General features: G+C 27.0%; 1 protein-coding gene across 1 annotated transcript; it reads right to left on the minus strand.

Annotated features, from left to right (window-relative positions):
* Positions 1–11,411: 11,411 nt before the first annotated feature.
* Positions 11,412–13,342, minus strand: LOC136090375 (uncharacterized). Its single transcript, XM_065816969.1, has 3 exons — positions 13,156–13,342; positions 12,636–12,800; positions 11,412–12,232 (listed from the first exon to the last, which is right to left on the minus strand). The coding sequence occupies exons 1-3, from the start codon at positions 13,340–13,342 to the stop codon at positions 11,412–11,414; spliced, it is 1,173 nt and encodes a 390-aa protein (XP_065673041.1).
* Between the last annotated feature and the right edge of the window lie 6,001 nt (positions 13,343–19,343).

Raw genomic sequence — 19,343 nt, forward strand, 5'->3', positions numbered from 1 at the left:
GTGATTTTTTTAATAAAATGTAACACTAAGTAATCTAATGCTTAAAGTCCATAAAGTGCGTTTTGCCCATGCGCTTTGAAGTTTAGAGTTGCCAAATAAAGAAAATTTGCTTTGTCATATATTATACTGCAGAAAAACACTAAAATCAAGGTAAATTGAAAATATTAATTGCTCTGGTTACCAGCGAAGTCAGAAGCGATTGCCATAAAAACAATGTCAAAAATTGCATGCTGTGTGCATGCAAGTGTTTGTTACCTAAATGAATTTATTTTTTCTGCAATTTATTTTTATGTTAAAATGCTCATAACGAAAATTAAATTCTTTGTGCCTTTTTAATATTCACGAATTGTAAGAAGGAAAAAATTAAAAAGCGCATTTTCAACTTCCATCAACTAGAAAAAGAGTTGATACCAAAATTTTTAAGCTTGATTATAGCTAGTTATGAATTTTTTTTTTTTTAATGAAATAATTAGGGGTCGTCCACAGATTACGTCACGCTATAAGGGGCAGGGGGTTTGGTGGTTTTGTGATGACTCGTACAAAACTTGCTTCTAAAGAAGTGTTACGATTTGTGGGGGACGGGCGGGGCCCGGAGGGTTAATTACGACGGTGGACGGGGGGCGGGGCACGGAGGGTTAAAAACGGTCAAAAATTGCGTAACGTATTTTATGGACGACCCCTTATCAAAAAACTACATTTGACTTTATATTCATTAGTTAACCGAAAAATTAAATTGACATTTAGTTTTGTAATTATTTGCATTATTCCAAGAAAAGTTTATTTTTCAAGTTTAAAAAAATAAAAATCATAAATAATGTAATAAAATTATTATTAGTGAACTTTTCAACTCAAGATATTAACTGTTCTAATTACTCAACAAATAAAATCAGCAATCCTGATTTCAGCAATGCTTTGGATCGCATAACTTCTAAAAGTTGTGTGAAAAATGATAAAAAAAGAAAATTTGTGTTCAGCAAATTTTATTTTTTTATTTTTAAAAACACAGTTACAAAATAAAGTTAAAATTAGCTCATAACTTTTTTAAATTTCCATATGAAAAACCATCTGAATGCAGAAACGAACAATGCATGCGACATCGTGATTTACATGCTCGCTAGTGTTCCAGACATGCCAATTTGAAAAACTTTTTCGACCGTGCAAAGAGTATGGGTATGATATACCATAAGAATTTTTTTATGCTGAAGATTTGCAACCCGCTTTTTTTTAGCAAAAGAATTAAAAATTTTAAAAGCAGTAAGCTTCGTATCTATCTCGTGCGCAATAAAACCAATTGGTTATTACCGTTAGTAAATCAGCAGTATATGAGAAAATCAAAATCATTAAGTTATTAGCTTTAATCATTAAGATATGATCTTAAACTATTATTTATTACAGGGTTTATTCCTTTGAGGGCCGTAAGGGTTTTTGTTTGTTTGTTTTTAAGCATAGTTGCATGCCGCTTTAGTTATCCAAAAACTCGGAGAACGGTCAAATAACATTGTTTCAAAAAAACAAATTAGTATTAATGTAAAATAATTGAATTTGAAAACATTTTGACCGAATGGGTAGGCAGCACGCTTAATAAAAGGAATGTGTCCTCAAAGGGTTATACGGGTTGTTATATGTTGGCAATTCCGCGAGAAAGAGGAAAAAGCGCAAAAAGTTATGACACATACTAAACTCCAATACATTTTTTTTAACTATTTAAAAATATTTTTAAGCAAAAAAATTATTTAAAAAAATCATTTTATCATACCATACCATGGTTTTAAAGTTGTAAGGGTCGTATAAACGTGTTTTGACGCTTACTAGCCCATACTTTACAGTCCTGTTGTGTAGTGTTAAAAATCGTACCGTATATCCATAATTAAAAACTTTGATGTTTTATTGCATTTTTTTAACATGTTATATATGGTTGTTAATAATTATTTATACTTTTTTTTTTTATATCATAGATTGTGTCGTTATATTTGTAGTTTTTAAGCATTGGATTTTTCGTTACGACCGTTTTTGTTTTTTAAATAATACCATATGCCATACTTAAAACATGATTACTAAATATATTTTAAGTACGACATACTTAAAATTTCAAAACATAATTAGCGATTACTTGATCATTATTATTATTTTTTACATACCAAGCCTTCTAAAATCGAGGTAACTCTTTTTTATTTTGATTAAGTTGCAACCATTAGGCTGTGTTAGAAAAGCGTTACTCTAAAGCACGTAAAATTAATGTGACCCCTCACAAAAAAAAAAAGTTGAAGTCTAGTACTGCGAACGTAGGTGGGGGCTGTATGAACATGTATTTATTGTTTTAAAGCGGTCGTTATACAACGACCGCAAGTTTTTTATCAACTCTAACACATTAAAAAAACCAAATCTACGAATACGAGTAGTTGTTAAAGACAAACCCAGAATTCCCCCGTAGTAAGCCGCCCCTTCTGGCTCTAGCATACCCTCTTCGCCACGTAAAAGACGGTAAGTCTCGCCCACCATTTCCGACCCAAAAATGAAACGCCCTTCTTGTTTTTGGCCCTGGGTGATTCTGGCGCCATAGCATAAAGTTCATTCCACGTCAATTCTAATAATAAAAAAAAAATAAGTATGTAATTCGACGTGGTTTCGGTCCAAGTTCATTTGACCAAAGAAATTTTACTAACATTCATGTCTACAACAAATTTATAACTACAGTTATTAAGTTTCAAAGCTTCAAAATTTAGAGATTATAAAATGTAAATATATTACCTTTCTCCAATGGGAGTAATGGCGGTGGCGCTACTACTGGTGGCTCTGGTGCAGAAAGCGTTGGTTCCGGAAGCATTGATTTTTCTAAATAATATAATAGATCGAAATTGATAAATAACTATTTTTATAATTAATTGTGTAACGATTTAAAGATAAAGTAAAAGTTAAAGTAAAACAAAATTATATTTACTTTCTCGAGGTTTATCTGTTTTTTTTATCTAACATTAAATTGAAATTAAAAGTGTTATTTAAAATAATTATAATTATCTTCTCTAAAACAGTAAACTTTATTATATTGCCTTCTTTATGATTAGTTTAAATTTCATTAAAATAATTATATATAGAAAAATAAAAGTTATATATCTCATTACAACATATACTAACGGTGTGAAAATTTAGTTTTAAGGGAAGGGTAGCTACCAGACTACCCCCTTTCCTCCTTCAAAACAATAATATTTTTGCCCCTCCGCTTCCTCCTTCACTCTTTATTATATTTAAGCGAGCTGAGACACTATTTAAACTTTATAAAGCACCTCCATATAAAATAATACCTAACAGCAAAGCTTGTTTTTCTAAACAAAAAAATAAATAATATATATGAAAGTTAAAATGCAACGTTTTACTTATAGCAGGAATTTGCTAATACATAAAATGTTACCTAAATCCAAGATCTTTTTGTCTAGAAATTATGTAACCAGAATTGAAATTTTTGTGAGTAATTATGAATATTTAAAAACGACATTACATTAATTTAACAGGTAATAATTTAGATAATTTGGAAGACTTAAATTAATAAATACCTAATTCTTTTTTTGCTTCCACTATTGAGAGAAATAAAATATATTTATTATGAATTTTCAATTAATGGCCCGATAATTTTTTTGCACTTGATAAATTATCATAAAACAAAATAATCAATCATAAAAAACAGTAAAGAATAACATTACTTAATTTAATTCTTTTCTCCAGTTGAGTTAAAAAAAAAAAAAAAAAATTTGTAAACAATGACTGTAAAAGATTTTTGGAAAACAAGATCATTATTGATTTTTAAAATATTTGTTTTATACCAAGTTTCAGTTCTTTCTTTTCTAAAGAAAAATGAAAATGGATCAGAAAAAAAATCTAAAAAAATTTTAAAATAATGTCATAAAGAAACTTTTCAAATAAAGTTCTTTTTTTATTACCAACTTCTTTCTTTATCATATCCAAATCTAAAGAAAAAATATCATATACGAATGGAAAATTCTAATCTTTTTACTTAAAAACACATTTTTTTTGGAAAATATAAAATTTATATTTAAATAATATGTCAAATAAAAAATTTTAAAACAAACGTTTATTTTAATTACCCAATTCTTTTTTTAATAAATCCAAATCTGAAAACAGCAATTATTATATAAAAAAATTCTTTGATCAGAAAAAAAAACACCTTATTTTTTAGACCTCTTGTTTGGTAAAATTGCTACTCATAATGTGTGTTAAATTAATAATTGAAGTAATAATGTTAAATCTTTAATTTCACCTTCAAAAATAATATTTTTAACAATTCTTACATACCTTTTATTTTTAAAACTTTATTCGCGAAACAAAATTTGAAAAATTCAGGCATTGGATAAACGGAAATACAATTCACATTTTAAATATTTGTAATAAAATATATTAAATTAAAAAAACAAAAAAAAACAAAAAAGATTAAATTTTTTTACCAACATCAATTTTACTTTGACCGAAATCTAGGGTAAATGATGAAAATTAACAGCATCTTTAATGTTATTATCAATACTTTGATAGAAATTTAATTTATTACTAATTAAAACAACATAGATAAAATATACCACAAGAATAATCTTTTTCATAGTTACAACTATCAGCTAAACAATATAAATTAATTTTGTTTTAATGTAAATATTACAAGTTACAACAACAACAAAAAAAGATGAAAAATGTATTGAAAGATTATACTTATTTAGAACTTTATCTTATAGAAATCAAAATAACCATTAAATAAAAGATTTATGAATATAAAATTTATTGTACAGCTGAAAAAGACATGATTTAAAAAAAAAAAACACTAACTATTAAATATGAGACTTACAAATTTCTCCACCTTCAGACAACATTTTTAACTAAAAACTCATAAAATTTTTATAATGCATGATATAAGCATAAAAAATAATTATACTTACTTTATTAAAAACATATATATATATATATATATATATATATATATATATATATATATATATATATATATATATATATATATATATATATATATATACACAAAAATATATATAAATTTGGTGGGAGTAAATGGGTGTGAGAGAGTAAATCTTAATTTGCTCCACTTTAGATGAACCACTTTAGAGGAGTGTGGAAAAGAGCAAGAGGTAAAGCTCTTGCTTCTCAATGAGGAGTGTTTATAAATATATATATATGTTTATATATATATATATATATATATATATATATATATATATATATATATATATATACAACCCTTGGAATTAGGAAAAATGAGGTCAGCAATATACTACCGACCTCAAACTGTTAGAAGTGGGCAAAAAAATTTGATTTTATTTATACATACTATTCTTACTATAACAAATAAATTAATCTCTAATACTATATTACATAGTAACTATATATACTACTATACTATATATAAACATATATACTATACTATAATTACAAACATATTCACTATTGTAAAAACCAAAAATAAATAGTTTAAAAATCAAACTGTTTTATCGATCTTAAATGATGGATCAATGACATCAATGGTCTTTAATCAGACGGTTGTTGCATTTAATGAAAAATAATAATTAAAGCTAAACCTTAAAAAGTTAAACATCTAAGTATTAACTACTACTACTGCTGTTAATATATACTTATTGGAATGTTAATAACGAGAATGCATAAATCTCAATTTAACTTTGATTAATGGTTTAAATACAAACTGTTGATCATGTTGCTGTCTAAAATGTAGAAAATGTAACAACCAAAAGACCAAAACAATTGCAGAAAAACAACAAATCTAGGTCTACAACATACTTTAATAAAACACTATATTTTTCTGTAATTCAATTCTTTGTTAAACTAACTTCTGTTAAACTAACTTGTCTTCAACCATTGCCTTGTTTAAACAAGAATTTTTGCTGTAATATCTAATCAAATGATTTATCATATATCTATGCTTGGTGAATTCTACACACTTTCAGTTATTTCTTTGCTAAAATCATATTTACAACAAAATATTATCAAATAAAGTTTTATAAACTTATGAAAAGATTTTACTTTTAAAAAACATTTTATTTTTATACAAATTTTTTATGTACTTCTTTTTAAATTGCTTTCAACAAATTAATTATATTGGCTAAAATATTGTACTAATATATTGTAATAATACTTTTTCAAATGTAAATGTAAAATAAATCTTTTAAGTAGCACTTACGTTTCTCAGAAATATTTAGAATACACATGGCTGTATAAAATTTTTCAGTATTGCAAATTTGATGCAAGTGCTGGACTCTAAAAAATCTTGTAAACAAAGTGCTTGTTCAGCAAAAACATTACAAGTGCCAAAACACTGTGATTTTTAATGACTCCTAATTCAATTATGGAAGCTATCTATGACTCCTTTGACTCCCTACCCAGTAGGGTGACTCTTAAAACAACATTTAAAAAAAAAATCTGATCTTACCCCTTTAATTTGTTTTATATAATACTGAAACAGCTCGTTTAAAATTTTTTTGAACAACAAATACTTTTTAAGAGTAGCTCAAGACCCAAAATTTGACGGGTCCAAATATATTAAAAAGTACTTCTAAAGTATATCAACCTGTTACTCAAAATAAGCAAAAGTATATAAAAAATTCAAAAATAAAAATCATTTTTCATAAAGATAACTTTTTCAGTCATAAATGCATAAAAACTATTGTTTTTAAGGTAAAAGTCATAATTTTCAAGTTTTTAAAATTTTTTACGTAAATTGATTATTATTTTTAAAGTTTTTATAAAAATTCACTTCTATTGAGTACCAGGTTGACATACTTTAAAAGAACTTTTATTTTCAAAATATTTAGGGACCCGTCAAATTGTTAAGGGTCTCGAGCTACCCTTAAAATAATCTTTTAGTCACAAAAAATTTTGAACCTCGTGTTTTAGTATCAACCAAATTAAAAAAGTAGCTTTTAAACTTCTTAACAGTCACCCTACTACCAGGTTTATAAAAGACTCTTTTTTTGAAAAAATACTATTGTACATAATGAATAAATATTACTTATGTTTTATAAATGTGGGTAGGGAGTCATGGGAACTATAAACTTATTAGATTATTCACAATGCACAATAGTATTTGAAAAATATCCTATACGATTTTTCTTTTTAAGGCACAATGCAAATATTATTTTTTAACTGAATTGCAATTGTCTTTAGTTACAACATTCCTTCATTTTTTAACACATATGAGCATTTATTAGCTCTAGTGTTTAACTATATCTTATATCTATATAGTTTTACAAACTAATGCAAAAATAAGACATAAAAATTTACTTTTAAATGTGTAGAAATTTATTAGTATTCTATGCCGTAGTATTCTATATAGTTTTTTTTGAAAAGACCAGAGTGTGTATATTAGAGATGTGCCAGGTACCCGACGAGTTTTTTTTTTGTGTGCTGGTTTACCTTACAATTATTGGAAGTGTCTGTTAATTTTAGAGGTGCTTTTAATTTTTGACGGTGCCTGGCAACACAGAGACATTTTTTTATCCCGGAATGCTAAAATATACGCTATAGTATATATATTGATAGAAGGAAAAAATATAAATATAAGATAACCCTAACAACTTATACCAATTACACAAAAGGCTATATAGACTAAATTACCAATGTCATAAAGGTATAAGCGTGTTGTTTCAAAAAAAATTTAAGACCATGACACAAACAGCACAATTAGGGCAATTTATACCAGTATCACAAATAGCATTATATTATATGCCAATGAATATGCTAATATCAGAAAGGTATAAATGTCTATGCCGCTATCAAATTTTTGGCATAAACTAAAAATGAAGTATAATTTGAAAGCATATGCAAATAAACTGTTACAATTGCATACAATGTTAACCTCGCCTTGTTTAAAAAATCATCATCTTTAAACAATAATATTTGCATTCAGAATTGAATGAAGCATTGTTAAAAACATTTGCATTGGCGTTAATTTAAAACTCAAAACCAACGAGAAAAAAATAATTCAATTTAGAGAATGTCCTAGTTATAGATAAATTCTTAAGAGAAATTAGACACAACGTGAATTTGAAAAATTATTTTAGATATTTGAAGTTGTGATTTTCAAAACATTTATTACTTTATTTATCAAACTGCAAGCTGTTGGTCAGAAGAATAAGAAAAATAAATTATATTAAGATTTGGATTATAATTAGAAAATTTAATAAAACATTTTTATTTGTAACAACTTGATGATGCACACAAATAAATTCGAAATTCAACAACTATAAAGAAGCTGAAAAAAAGTTAAAAAAAAAAACAGCACAATCAAGTAACAAGTGAACTTAACTCAATCAATATTTTGTATATTTATTCCACACGCATAACTTTTTTGGAATCACATTTATGGCATACCCAACGCACATCACCTACTGTTTCAGATAAAGACACACAAATCCTGAAAATATTAACAGGTTATGACATTTGAATAAGTAAAACCAAGTTGTAGGTCAATTTATTATATGCTAATTAATTTAATAAAATATAGTTACTTACAAATGGTACCATGTCTCACAAACTTCACACTCAATCATATCCTTATACTGAGATGTACTGCATACAGAACAATTCCAACTTTGTTCAAGGAGAAGCACTATAAAAACATGTTGATGTAATGCATAAAACCATGTATCAAAATTTGATAAAAAAAAAACAAAACCAAAAATGTGCTCCCTTAAAAAACTTTAGTTTTCTCAACCATTTCAAACACATCTGGGTTTATTAATTCTTTGACAATTGAAATATCATACTTTTAATATTTCTGGATGAGGAAAATTGTAATACAGACGTAACTCTTTTTTAGTTAATGTGTTACTGATAGTTGGTTTTTTGTAAGCAAATAATTCTAAAACTTTTTTTTTTGTTCTAAAAATATGGCAAGTTATAAACACAAAATTCCATAATTAAATCACAAAAATTATATACAGTGATATGTAATTAAAAGTGTAAATGTGTATATAGAAAAAAGTCAAAACAGTTAGCAATATGAAAAAAGTTTTTAAATACTTTTGCTTTGGTCAATTTACTTGCTGACTTTAAGTAAGATTCTTTAAATATATATATATATATATATATATATATATATATATATATATATATATATATATATATATATATATATATATATATGTATATGTATATATATATATATGTATATATATGTATATATATATATGTATATATATATATATATATATATATATATATATATATATATATATATATATATATATATATATATATATATATGGGCCTCGGCAGAAGTAAATGAGGAGAGAGCGGAGATAAACTCTTGATATTGGCAGTCACTCCAGAATACCGAATAAGTAAAATTAGAGAATCCCTGAATATTGACAAAGCAAGAGTTCAATATGAGATTATTATTGATAAAGTTAAAACAAGATTTGGCATTACTAAGTTTTTGACAAAAATGTAACTAAAGTCATTATTATATTATTTAATTGGTTTTTATATTTGACGTTTTTTAATGTCTTCTTTTTTAACGGTTTGTTTTATGTTATTTTGTAACATTTTATTATTACCTGATGACGCTGACCACAAGAGATCAGTGAAATATTTTTAATATATTATTATATCAAAATATATTTAAAAATATTTATACACGCTGCCTTTTCATTGAAATCAACTTATCTATTATAAACGTATGCATTATAACAAGAATATGACTTTTTTTTTTTAAAATATATATATATATATGTATATATATATATATATATATATATATATATATATATATATATATATATATATATATATATATATATATATATATATATATATATATATATAAAGGCCTTGGCAGAAGCCTTCAAAAGTTTTTATTAAGCATTTAAAACTTGGACTTTTTAATAATTTTTTTAAAATTTATTTACGGACTGGAAGACTTTTAAGCCTTCTAGTCCTTAAATAAATGCCAAATTTTCCTTAAAGAAAATAAAAATAAAAAGAAAACGCTCTTCTTAGGATTTTTTTCAATGTAGGATTTTTAACACTCGTTATGAATATATTCTGTTAACATTTACTAGCTAATGCTTGTAACAAGAGTAAAATTAAATTTTGTATTTAATAAATGATGTATTTTATAAAAAATCAGATGGCTTGCATAAAAACTGATAGCTCTTGTAAAATGTTGTTTAGAGTAGCAGCTCTGCTCTCAGACTCATTTAATCTCACAGAGGCCTGTATATTAGATATATATACAGACAAACACACATATATATATATACATACATATATAAATATATATATATTTATGTATAAACATATATATATATATATATATATATATATATATATATATATATATATATATATATATATATATATATATATATATATATATATAATGTCTAGAAACCTTTTGTTTTCATGGTCCAGTAGAATCTAATAAGTTATTTATTTCGGCAGCTGAAGGTTTTGCTAGTCGAATGTTTGATGTTTTTCTTTTTGTTGTTGAATAAAACGTTGGCTGCTTAGTTATTGTTTTGTTTGATGGAACCTTATTTTTGATATGTAATTCGTTTTGCTTATTTGTTGTTAGACTTAAGGAAGCATTTTTAGCTAATGATATATTTTTCTGTAAGGTCTGCAAACTATCCTCATCTGATATTGAACTAAGGGATACTAAATTAGCTAGATCCTTTAAATTTTTAATAATGCTATCTTTTAAAATGGTAATATCTGCAGGTTCATAACCTTTTATAATTTTGCAGTCTAATTCAATTGAAGATGATGGCAAATAGAGAGGTATAGCTGTTGTAGGTATACTAGGATTACTATGACGATGTACTAAATGGATATGTTTACATGGGATATTTTAGTTAGGAAATCCATACAGTCACAACTATATAAATGAGTACACACTTTACATTCTGGACATTTAGTGAAACATTCAGTGATGTCACACAATTTTTGGTGTATTACAACTCTGTAATGGTAAGCATTTGTTTCAGATGCTATTAGCAAGGCTCCTTTATCGTCCTTAGTAAAATTTTCACATAGTTGTAGGCTTGCAATGTGTCTATAGTGCACCATTTTTTATTTTATAGCTAATCTTTCCTTTTGTTAATTTTGTTATTCTTTCATACACTTTGTCTCTGTTAAACTTTAACAAAGCGAACAAGCAATTATCAATTCTTTTATTATGCTTACCTTGCAGGTAACTGTACTTAAAAACTTTTTGGAAAAGTTCCATATACATATTAGTATTTATACCATGACCCATACGATAACAGAATGCCCATATATGTTTATTATTAACCCAATATTTTTCAAAGTATTCAGCGAACATTTGTGTCAAAACTGAGGATTGCAAGTAACCCATCAATGATTTTAAATAGTCATCAAATAGGTTTTTACCACTGTAAAACAAATCTTATTCGCTTGTATATATCTGCTTCCATTTCAAGATTGTGTACTTTTTTATGCAATTCTTCTCTCCATGCTTTATCAACATGCCAGGTACGCCAGAATTTCAGAGGTGCACATAAGTAAACATCACAAAATGCTACATAGTATTGGAATGACAAATCACTCATTACCCATTTTGGACAAAAACTTCCAGAATGTTCATGTAATTTTATAAAAAAAAATTTTAAAAATCTAAATGAATCACTGTTTGCTATACACCATCCAACAGGTTGCCCCTCACCTAATTCATCTACAAGTAATATTGAAGTGAGAAGAAAATCATATGCATTTGTGCCATGCGTAGCATCATTACAAACACCATTTTTTCCAAACTGTTGCAGCATTTTTTTTTGATGTTCTGTTTGCATTATAATTATAAAGTCTGATTCTTTAAATGTATAACATGTATCTAACTCACCCTGTAGTTTATAATATAAAACAGGATTATTTCCATTCATTTGCCATTCTTTTAGCCAAATTGCAACACTGTCTTGATCATTGGCATGAAGTTGTATAGAACCAATGTTGAATGCTTTCTCTAGGTTTTTGATATTTTGAAGCTGGGTTAAATGTAACCTGGAATAAACACAACTTGTTTCATCTCTAATATCATCTAGGATTCTATTTTTGGTTACACCCATTTTAAGTTTGTTAGCAATTTCTTGCCTTTGAAAACTTGATAGTGAAATATGTTGAATTTCATTTTTATGTCCATAGTGTGAATAACAAGCATTAACAATAACATGTCCATCTACGGTTTGGGTAACTTTAAGTGTGGACGTGCAATTTTAGCAATTTTTTGAGTACCTATTAAGTAGATATTTGAGATCATATAGATTAAAATAATATTCGTATATCATATATATATATAATACATAAAACTCTAAATATAGTAAAGATAATCATCATATGTATAATTTTAAAAGATTTTCAAAACAAAGTGACCTATAGCACACAAAAACTATACATGTTTAAGAGTTTTTAGATATTTACATTAGGTGTTCTAATATTATTTGAAATAAATAATGTATTCAACAAAATTTAATAAGAAAGTGGTCACTAAATTAAGTCTTATAACAGTAATTAGATAAACAATGCTAATAAATTAAAATTTGTGGCAAATACAAATATTTTTCTTCTCAAAATATCGCTATTTACTTGATACATACCACTACTTTTAACTAGTCTTTTCTTCGCAATGCATTTATAAAATCCACTTCTGTTGCATTGATAGTATGATACTTTCCTACCATCTTTATCAATCTTTTCACCAGAAGGTAAAACATATTGTGTTGCATTATTACTTTCAACATCTGATTTCCACATTTTAAATTCTAAAAAATTATTTACAAAAATCAAATAATCACTTAGTCACTACAAGACAAAAAAGGAGAAAATGAATTTGAAAACAATTATCATTGTGTAACAACTTATATAAAAAAAATTCATAACATCAACAGCAACTGGACTAAAACATAGGCAATAAATATTTTTTAGAACCTATTCATGTTAGAAATTATGTTTGAAATTATTACAAATTCAAAATCATTTTCACGACACATAATCACTAACATATTAAAAAAATAACAAAGCAAGAATGCAAAAATTTGTATGCAAAATAAATGGCACTTTTACTCTAAACTATATTTAAATAAAACATTATTTACTTTTAAAAACATTAAGCATTACCTTGATAATTAGCAAATGATAATTTTTCTTTCAGAAAGATATAAAAATGAACTGCAGAATAATGTTTTCTTAAATCCTTAATTCGCCTACGTTTAAATCCACATTGAAGACAAAAAGAATTTCCTGATTGAATATTTTCTTGTGCTTCATCAATTGATTTGTGTTTATTTTTCATATGCCGCAGCATGTTTTTTTTTTGGGTGAATAGGATGTTTCAAATTGCGCATTTTAAAGATATAAAATTGGTATTTTTTACATTGGCCATATTCTTTTTATTTATGTTGGATTCAAAAACATTTGTATATATGGCATCTTCATCAGAATCAGTATCACATACTTCAAAACTGGTGGAAACTTCACGCACAATGGTGGTAGGAACAACAAAATCAAGATTTATTTCTTTTGAGATAAACCATGACATTAAAACTAATCTTAAATATTTAGAATATTTAGTAGGGTCTTTTAGAAAAATGTAATTATTGTTCTCTATTTGACCATTATTTATCATACAGTTAAAGTAATCATATTTTAAGCAAGAGATTGCACATACTATTATGGTAATAACTCCACAAATATTTCCACATGTCTGCATAGGATAATTTTCTTTGCAAAAAGAACTGCATTTTTTAACTCCATTCATATGTGTCTTTGGATCATGACAATAAGTGATATTAAAGCTTTCGCTTATGTGATTTTCTGATTAATAATTTAACTTTAGTTCAAAAATCATCTGGAGCTGTCCATCCTAAAGAATCTCCATAGTAAAAATTACCTTCAATACTATTATAAACTGCAAGTGTCCAGTGACAACCTGCATTTAAATCTGTACCAGAAAATGTTTTCTCATTGTTTCCTCCAACATTTATAATAAAGATCAGCTTTTCAGGGACAACAGTTATTCTTGATACATAATGCTCAAAATTTCCTAAAAAGTTAAAATAAATTACCTTTGAATGGCCTTGATTAGAGTTTAAAATGCTAGAAATTTGCAGCATATGATCTGATGAAAGCCATCTAGCACAACATAACTCAGCCAAAGTATTAGGGTTCATCCCATATTCTGATATTTCTTCATTAGCTGGCCTTCTAAAAAGCACTTCTTTGAATTTTTCTATTAAATTTTGAGAAGGAAAAATACTGATTGATTTTGGTACTAACTTGGGAAAATTAAACCATGTTAACTCTTGATCAACTGCTAGCTTCATTTCTTGAACCCTATGAAGAGCTATTAGATGCTGAACACTTTCATAGATGAACTTTCCTTGATTGCATTCTATATAATGGATTCCACTCGCAATATTATTGCGCATAGATAGATCAGTGGACCATTTCATTAACTGATGTTTAGGTGGTAAACTTTTAAGAGAAAATACATCATCAGTTATATCTACAGAACTGGCTTGTTTTGATAGAATAATCTTGAACAGATTTATTAAACTGTTTCTGTGACTCGTAAGCATTATGTCGATTATAATTGTTGATCGTAAGGTGATTAAGCTTTAACTTGTTTGAAGACAAGCTAGTAGATGCCTAAACAAAAGTTATGTCTTTTAGAAGAAGAAAAATTGCATTATCTTTAATGAAATAAAACTGTACTAAAACTCACCATCGTTATTGCGTATTAGAATTTAGAATCTAGTAGCGAGTTCTATCGCATTTATATTGTACATATATTATATATATATATGTATATCCATACAAAGGCATAAACTTTTTTTAAATACGGCAACGAGAAAAAATTGTTTTTCGGACTAAGGAAAGCAATCTTTTTTCGTCCAATCAAAATAGGAGGCTCATCCTATCCATTTAACGAATAGTGTAACTTTAAGGTTTATTATACGAAGTTTTAAACCCGATAAAATTAATTAAAAGAGCATAAAATAGAAAAAGTGTTTTTAACAACTTGAATTTTTAACAAAAACCTTTACCCATTTTGGGTGAGGGTTCCACTATTATAGATATTTTCGTTTCCAGGCTCAAAAAACATATAAATAAAAAAATACAAGTAAGCTTGGAGTTTGCACAATGATTAAATGAAAAAAAAAAATTGTTCAATTATAAAAAAGGAGATTACGAATCAATATTAAACTTTATTACACCAATCAACCAATTGGGATATTTTATTTCTAAATGAAAATGCAGATCAAATATTCAGTTTACTAATTTCAAATTATCGTACTGTTTGTGAAGATTTTATCCCCAAGGTTATCAAAACAAAAAAAAGTATGATTTTTGGGTAACTTCACATATTTAAAGCCTAATCCGAGCAAAAAAACTGCTTGGCATATGAACTTTCAACTAAATGGAAGAATAACAAACTTAAAACAAATTATAATCGGCTTAATCGTTCCGTAAAAGCCGAAATATTCAAAGCAAAAAGAGCTTATAATATAATATCAAAATCGCAGAGCAACCCAAAACTTCTCTACAAATACATTAAGAAACAACTAAAAATTAAAGAATTCGTTCTCTCAAAAATACTACAGGCAAAATTGTTGAAGCGATATAGCTGATCTTCAAAACTCTCAATTCCAATCTATATTTACTCGTGAAAGCTCCGAAAATTTTCCAGTGTTAAACCAAAGTGATTTTAAACCCGAGTGCATTTTAAATGAAAACTTAGGTTTCTCTATACCAGACATTATTAAAGAACTTACCGATCTAAGTCCTTATAAATCTTTCGGATCTGACAGTTTGCATCCCATAATACTTAAGATGTGTTCTAAAAGCTTTGCAATTCGATTTATAAAAATCTTCTATGAATCATTTAATTCTGGAATAGAACCATCTCTCTGGAAATTAGCAAATATTGGTCCGATTTATAAAAATAAGCTCTGTTGCATGCAAAACTTTTGAAAAACATTTAAAAAAAGTAATCTTAAAGCACATCAACGATATAACCTGCTTTCTACAAACCAACATGGCTTTCTTCGTCATAAATCATGCGTAACCAATTTAATTAAAACTTTTGAAATTGTCCTCCATAGCATCCCACCAATCTATCAATGTATTCTTTCTCGATTTCGCCAAAGCTATTGATTCGGTACCTCACAGCCGACTTATGTTGAAGTTAGGATTTTTCGGAATAAATGGCAAACTCTTACAATGGATTAATTCCTTTTTAGTAGGCAGGAAGCAACGTGTTACATTTAATAACACCAGCTCTAAGGTTCTGTTCTTGGCCCGCTTCTTTTCATTTTCTACACAAACGACCTTGCCCAATTTACTGAAACTTCTGAGATACTTGCAGATGATTCTAAACTATTTTCTTGATCTTTATCACACACTAGTTTTGTTGATCTGCAGGATCGTCTACGCTTGGTAAACGAGTGGTCAAACTCTTGGTTGTTAAATTAAACAATTCAAAATGCTGCGTCATCCGTTACGGTCAAACCAATCCTAATAGCATTTACCTTTTGCAGAATAAACAAGGTATAAATGAATGCCTTAGAAGCTCCACTAAAGAACGTGATTTGGGAGTTGTTTATCACATCTAACCTCAAGTGGAGCTCACGCAGTCAATCAATCGTCTCTACTCTCGAGTCCCGAATACGAGGGAAGGTGGGAATAAACGGGTGGATGGGAATTTTTACGGAGAAGACAAAAAATATTAACGTCAACTTTATACAAAATACGACCGCGGTTCACCCCAAACAAAATATTCCCAGTTTATTCAATAAAGGAACATTTTTATTCACCTTAGGAAAATAACTTTTGCTAGTTTTTCAGTTTCAGAAATGTTTTACGTTATATTTTTTTATATTTGTTTATAAAAAAAGAGGGAGAGAGGGGGGGGGGAGGAGGTCAGCAACTTGTGACATAATATTCTAGAGGAGCCTAAAATTTTGTGACATCTTGTGACACGGGGGAGGGGTCAGAAATTAAAAAAATTGTGTGACGTGACTCATGGACGGCCACAGCTAAGTTCTTTTTGTAAAATAAATTTAGAACAAGTAAAAGTAAAAACAAATAAAAGAAAATAGATATAAAAATGCGCTAGTGTGCAATAATTTACAAAAAAAGAAAAAAAAATTAAAGTCCGTAGATAAAACGTACGTAAAATGCTTTGACTCAAATTTGAATTTTTTAAGTGTATTTTTCTTTTTAGTAACAATCTGGGTAAGGAGGATTTCCGTATATAAGATCCGCAGTGTTCGACTGTATATGAACTTAGTTTTAATGCTTTGGGATGCCAAAGTTGTTATATAAGAATATGATTGAGACTTATTTTGCTAAAATAGAATTATAGAATGGATGGAGAAAGTCCATATTTTATTTTCTACATACACTGTAAAACAAGATGAAGGTGAAAGGCGCCTATGATGGCATACTTAACTTTTAAGCTTTATTAATCATTGTCCTGAAAACCAATAATAAAAGTTTTGATATGGATACATTCCTTGTTACATAAAGAACAATAATAATTCTCGGAGTTTCATCAGTTTTGTTTTTTTATATGTTATTCCTATAAATATAAAAAAGAGCTCAAGTATGTCATCATAGGCAACTACTGCTCCTATGATGACATAGGGGAAGATAGGGCTGGTAAGGATCATGATTAACTCGAAGATATTTCCTAATATTAGAATATTCCCTCCGAATTGCTAGAAATTATGCGGAATTATCCTAATCCATGCATGCTGCATAGCAGCATTGTCAAGTTTCGGACATGCGCATAAGAGATATTGCATTTTATGTATCTTTTTATCAAAAAAATTTTTTTGGAGCATAGTTTCTTTTTACTTTTCTTACAAATAAGTTGTTTTTATAAGTAAATAAATTTTTCCCAACTCGTCTATAGTATTAAGGCAAGCTGCGTCTGCCTTGTTCAAAAAATGCAATTAAAATAAATATTCCACTAAATGCACAAAATTTGGATATAAAATGATTTCTGCACTAATTTTAATAAACAAATCACAATCTTAAATATATGAAGTGATTAAAACTACAACATCCCAAAAACTAAAACTAATTAAAGTTATTATCTCCATGTTGGCATAATCATTTTTTCACCAAAACCAATATTTTTGAAAATATGATCGGTATGCCATCATTGGCGCTTTGCCATTATAGGCATTTTTAAGTTATGTTAATTTTGTATACATTCAACGTTCCATGTGTGCAGGCAGGTTCATATTAAACATTTTTACCCGCTCCAAAGAAAATTCTACTGGCATGTTTTTGTTTATTGTATAGTTTTTTAATCAAAGTATAATTTGTGCTTGCCATAATGCTATAACTTGACTATTTTGCCATAACTTAGGTGACTATTTATCAATAAAAAATATAAACTTTTTAAGCACATGATATTTAGTAAAAGTTTGACTTTAAACATTAATGAATTTATTCTTGAGAGCTTTCTCCCTGAAGTGTTTATATGGAGCTTCGACAACAAATATTTATCTAAGAAACACCTAGAAAATTTATGAAAGTTTCTCTTTTTATATTAGTATAATTCATTTTTAGATCGGGTACTTTAGGATAATTATCTTCGTTTTTATTTAGTTATAAAATTGTTATAAAACTATAGAGTCATTTGTAAATACTTTTTGTAACTTTTGGTTTATTTTATTTGCCATTTATTAGTTTCCTATGTAGTTATTTTTAAAATGTATGCTTATTTATAATTTTCTTTATTTCTCTCTTTCTTTTTTTTTTCACATATATACTGTTTTCTCTCTTTTGAAGATATTTTCAATTTATTTTATTTTCGAATATAATCTATTATAAATTTTTTATTTTTTTTATTTCTACTTTGCAAGAGTTCTTTGTATTGTTGCTGATTTTATCTACTGACTCTTTGAAGTGAAGTATTTACAACGTTACTGCATCACAGTTGTAAAGACCTTAAAAAGCAGTGATTTAAAATATTCTATTTTATTAAATTAAGTACATTTAAAATTTAATATAAAATTTAATTTGAAGTAAATTTAAAATACACTTTTTTTGAGGTAGAGATCAATAACTATATTGACTCAATAATTAGGAAATAATGAAGTAATAATTTCAACTAAAGCAACAACTTTCTTAAATTAACAAAGGAGCTTTTTATTTAATTGCAATGACATCGCAAATGGTGGACGCTTTTTTCTAACGGATAAAGATAACTAAGTATAAGGAAAAAAGAATAAAGGAAAAGAAAAAGTTAATAAATTAAACGAAAAATAAAATCATCTAAAAAGAAGAAT

This window comes from Hydra vulgaris, chromosome 13 (genome assembly GCF_038396675.1).
Source record: "Hydra vulgaris chromosome 13, alternate assembly HydraT2T_AEP".
NCBI classification, from domain to species: Eukaryota; Metazoa; Cnidaria; class Hydrozoa; order Anthoathecata; family Hydridae; genus Hydra; species Hydra vulgaris.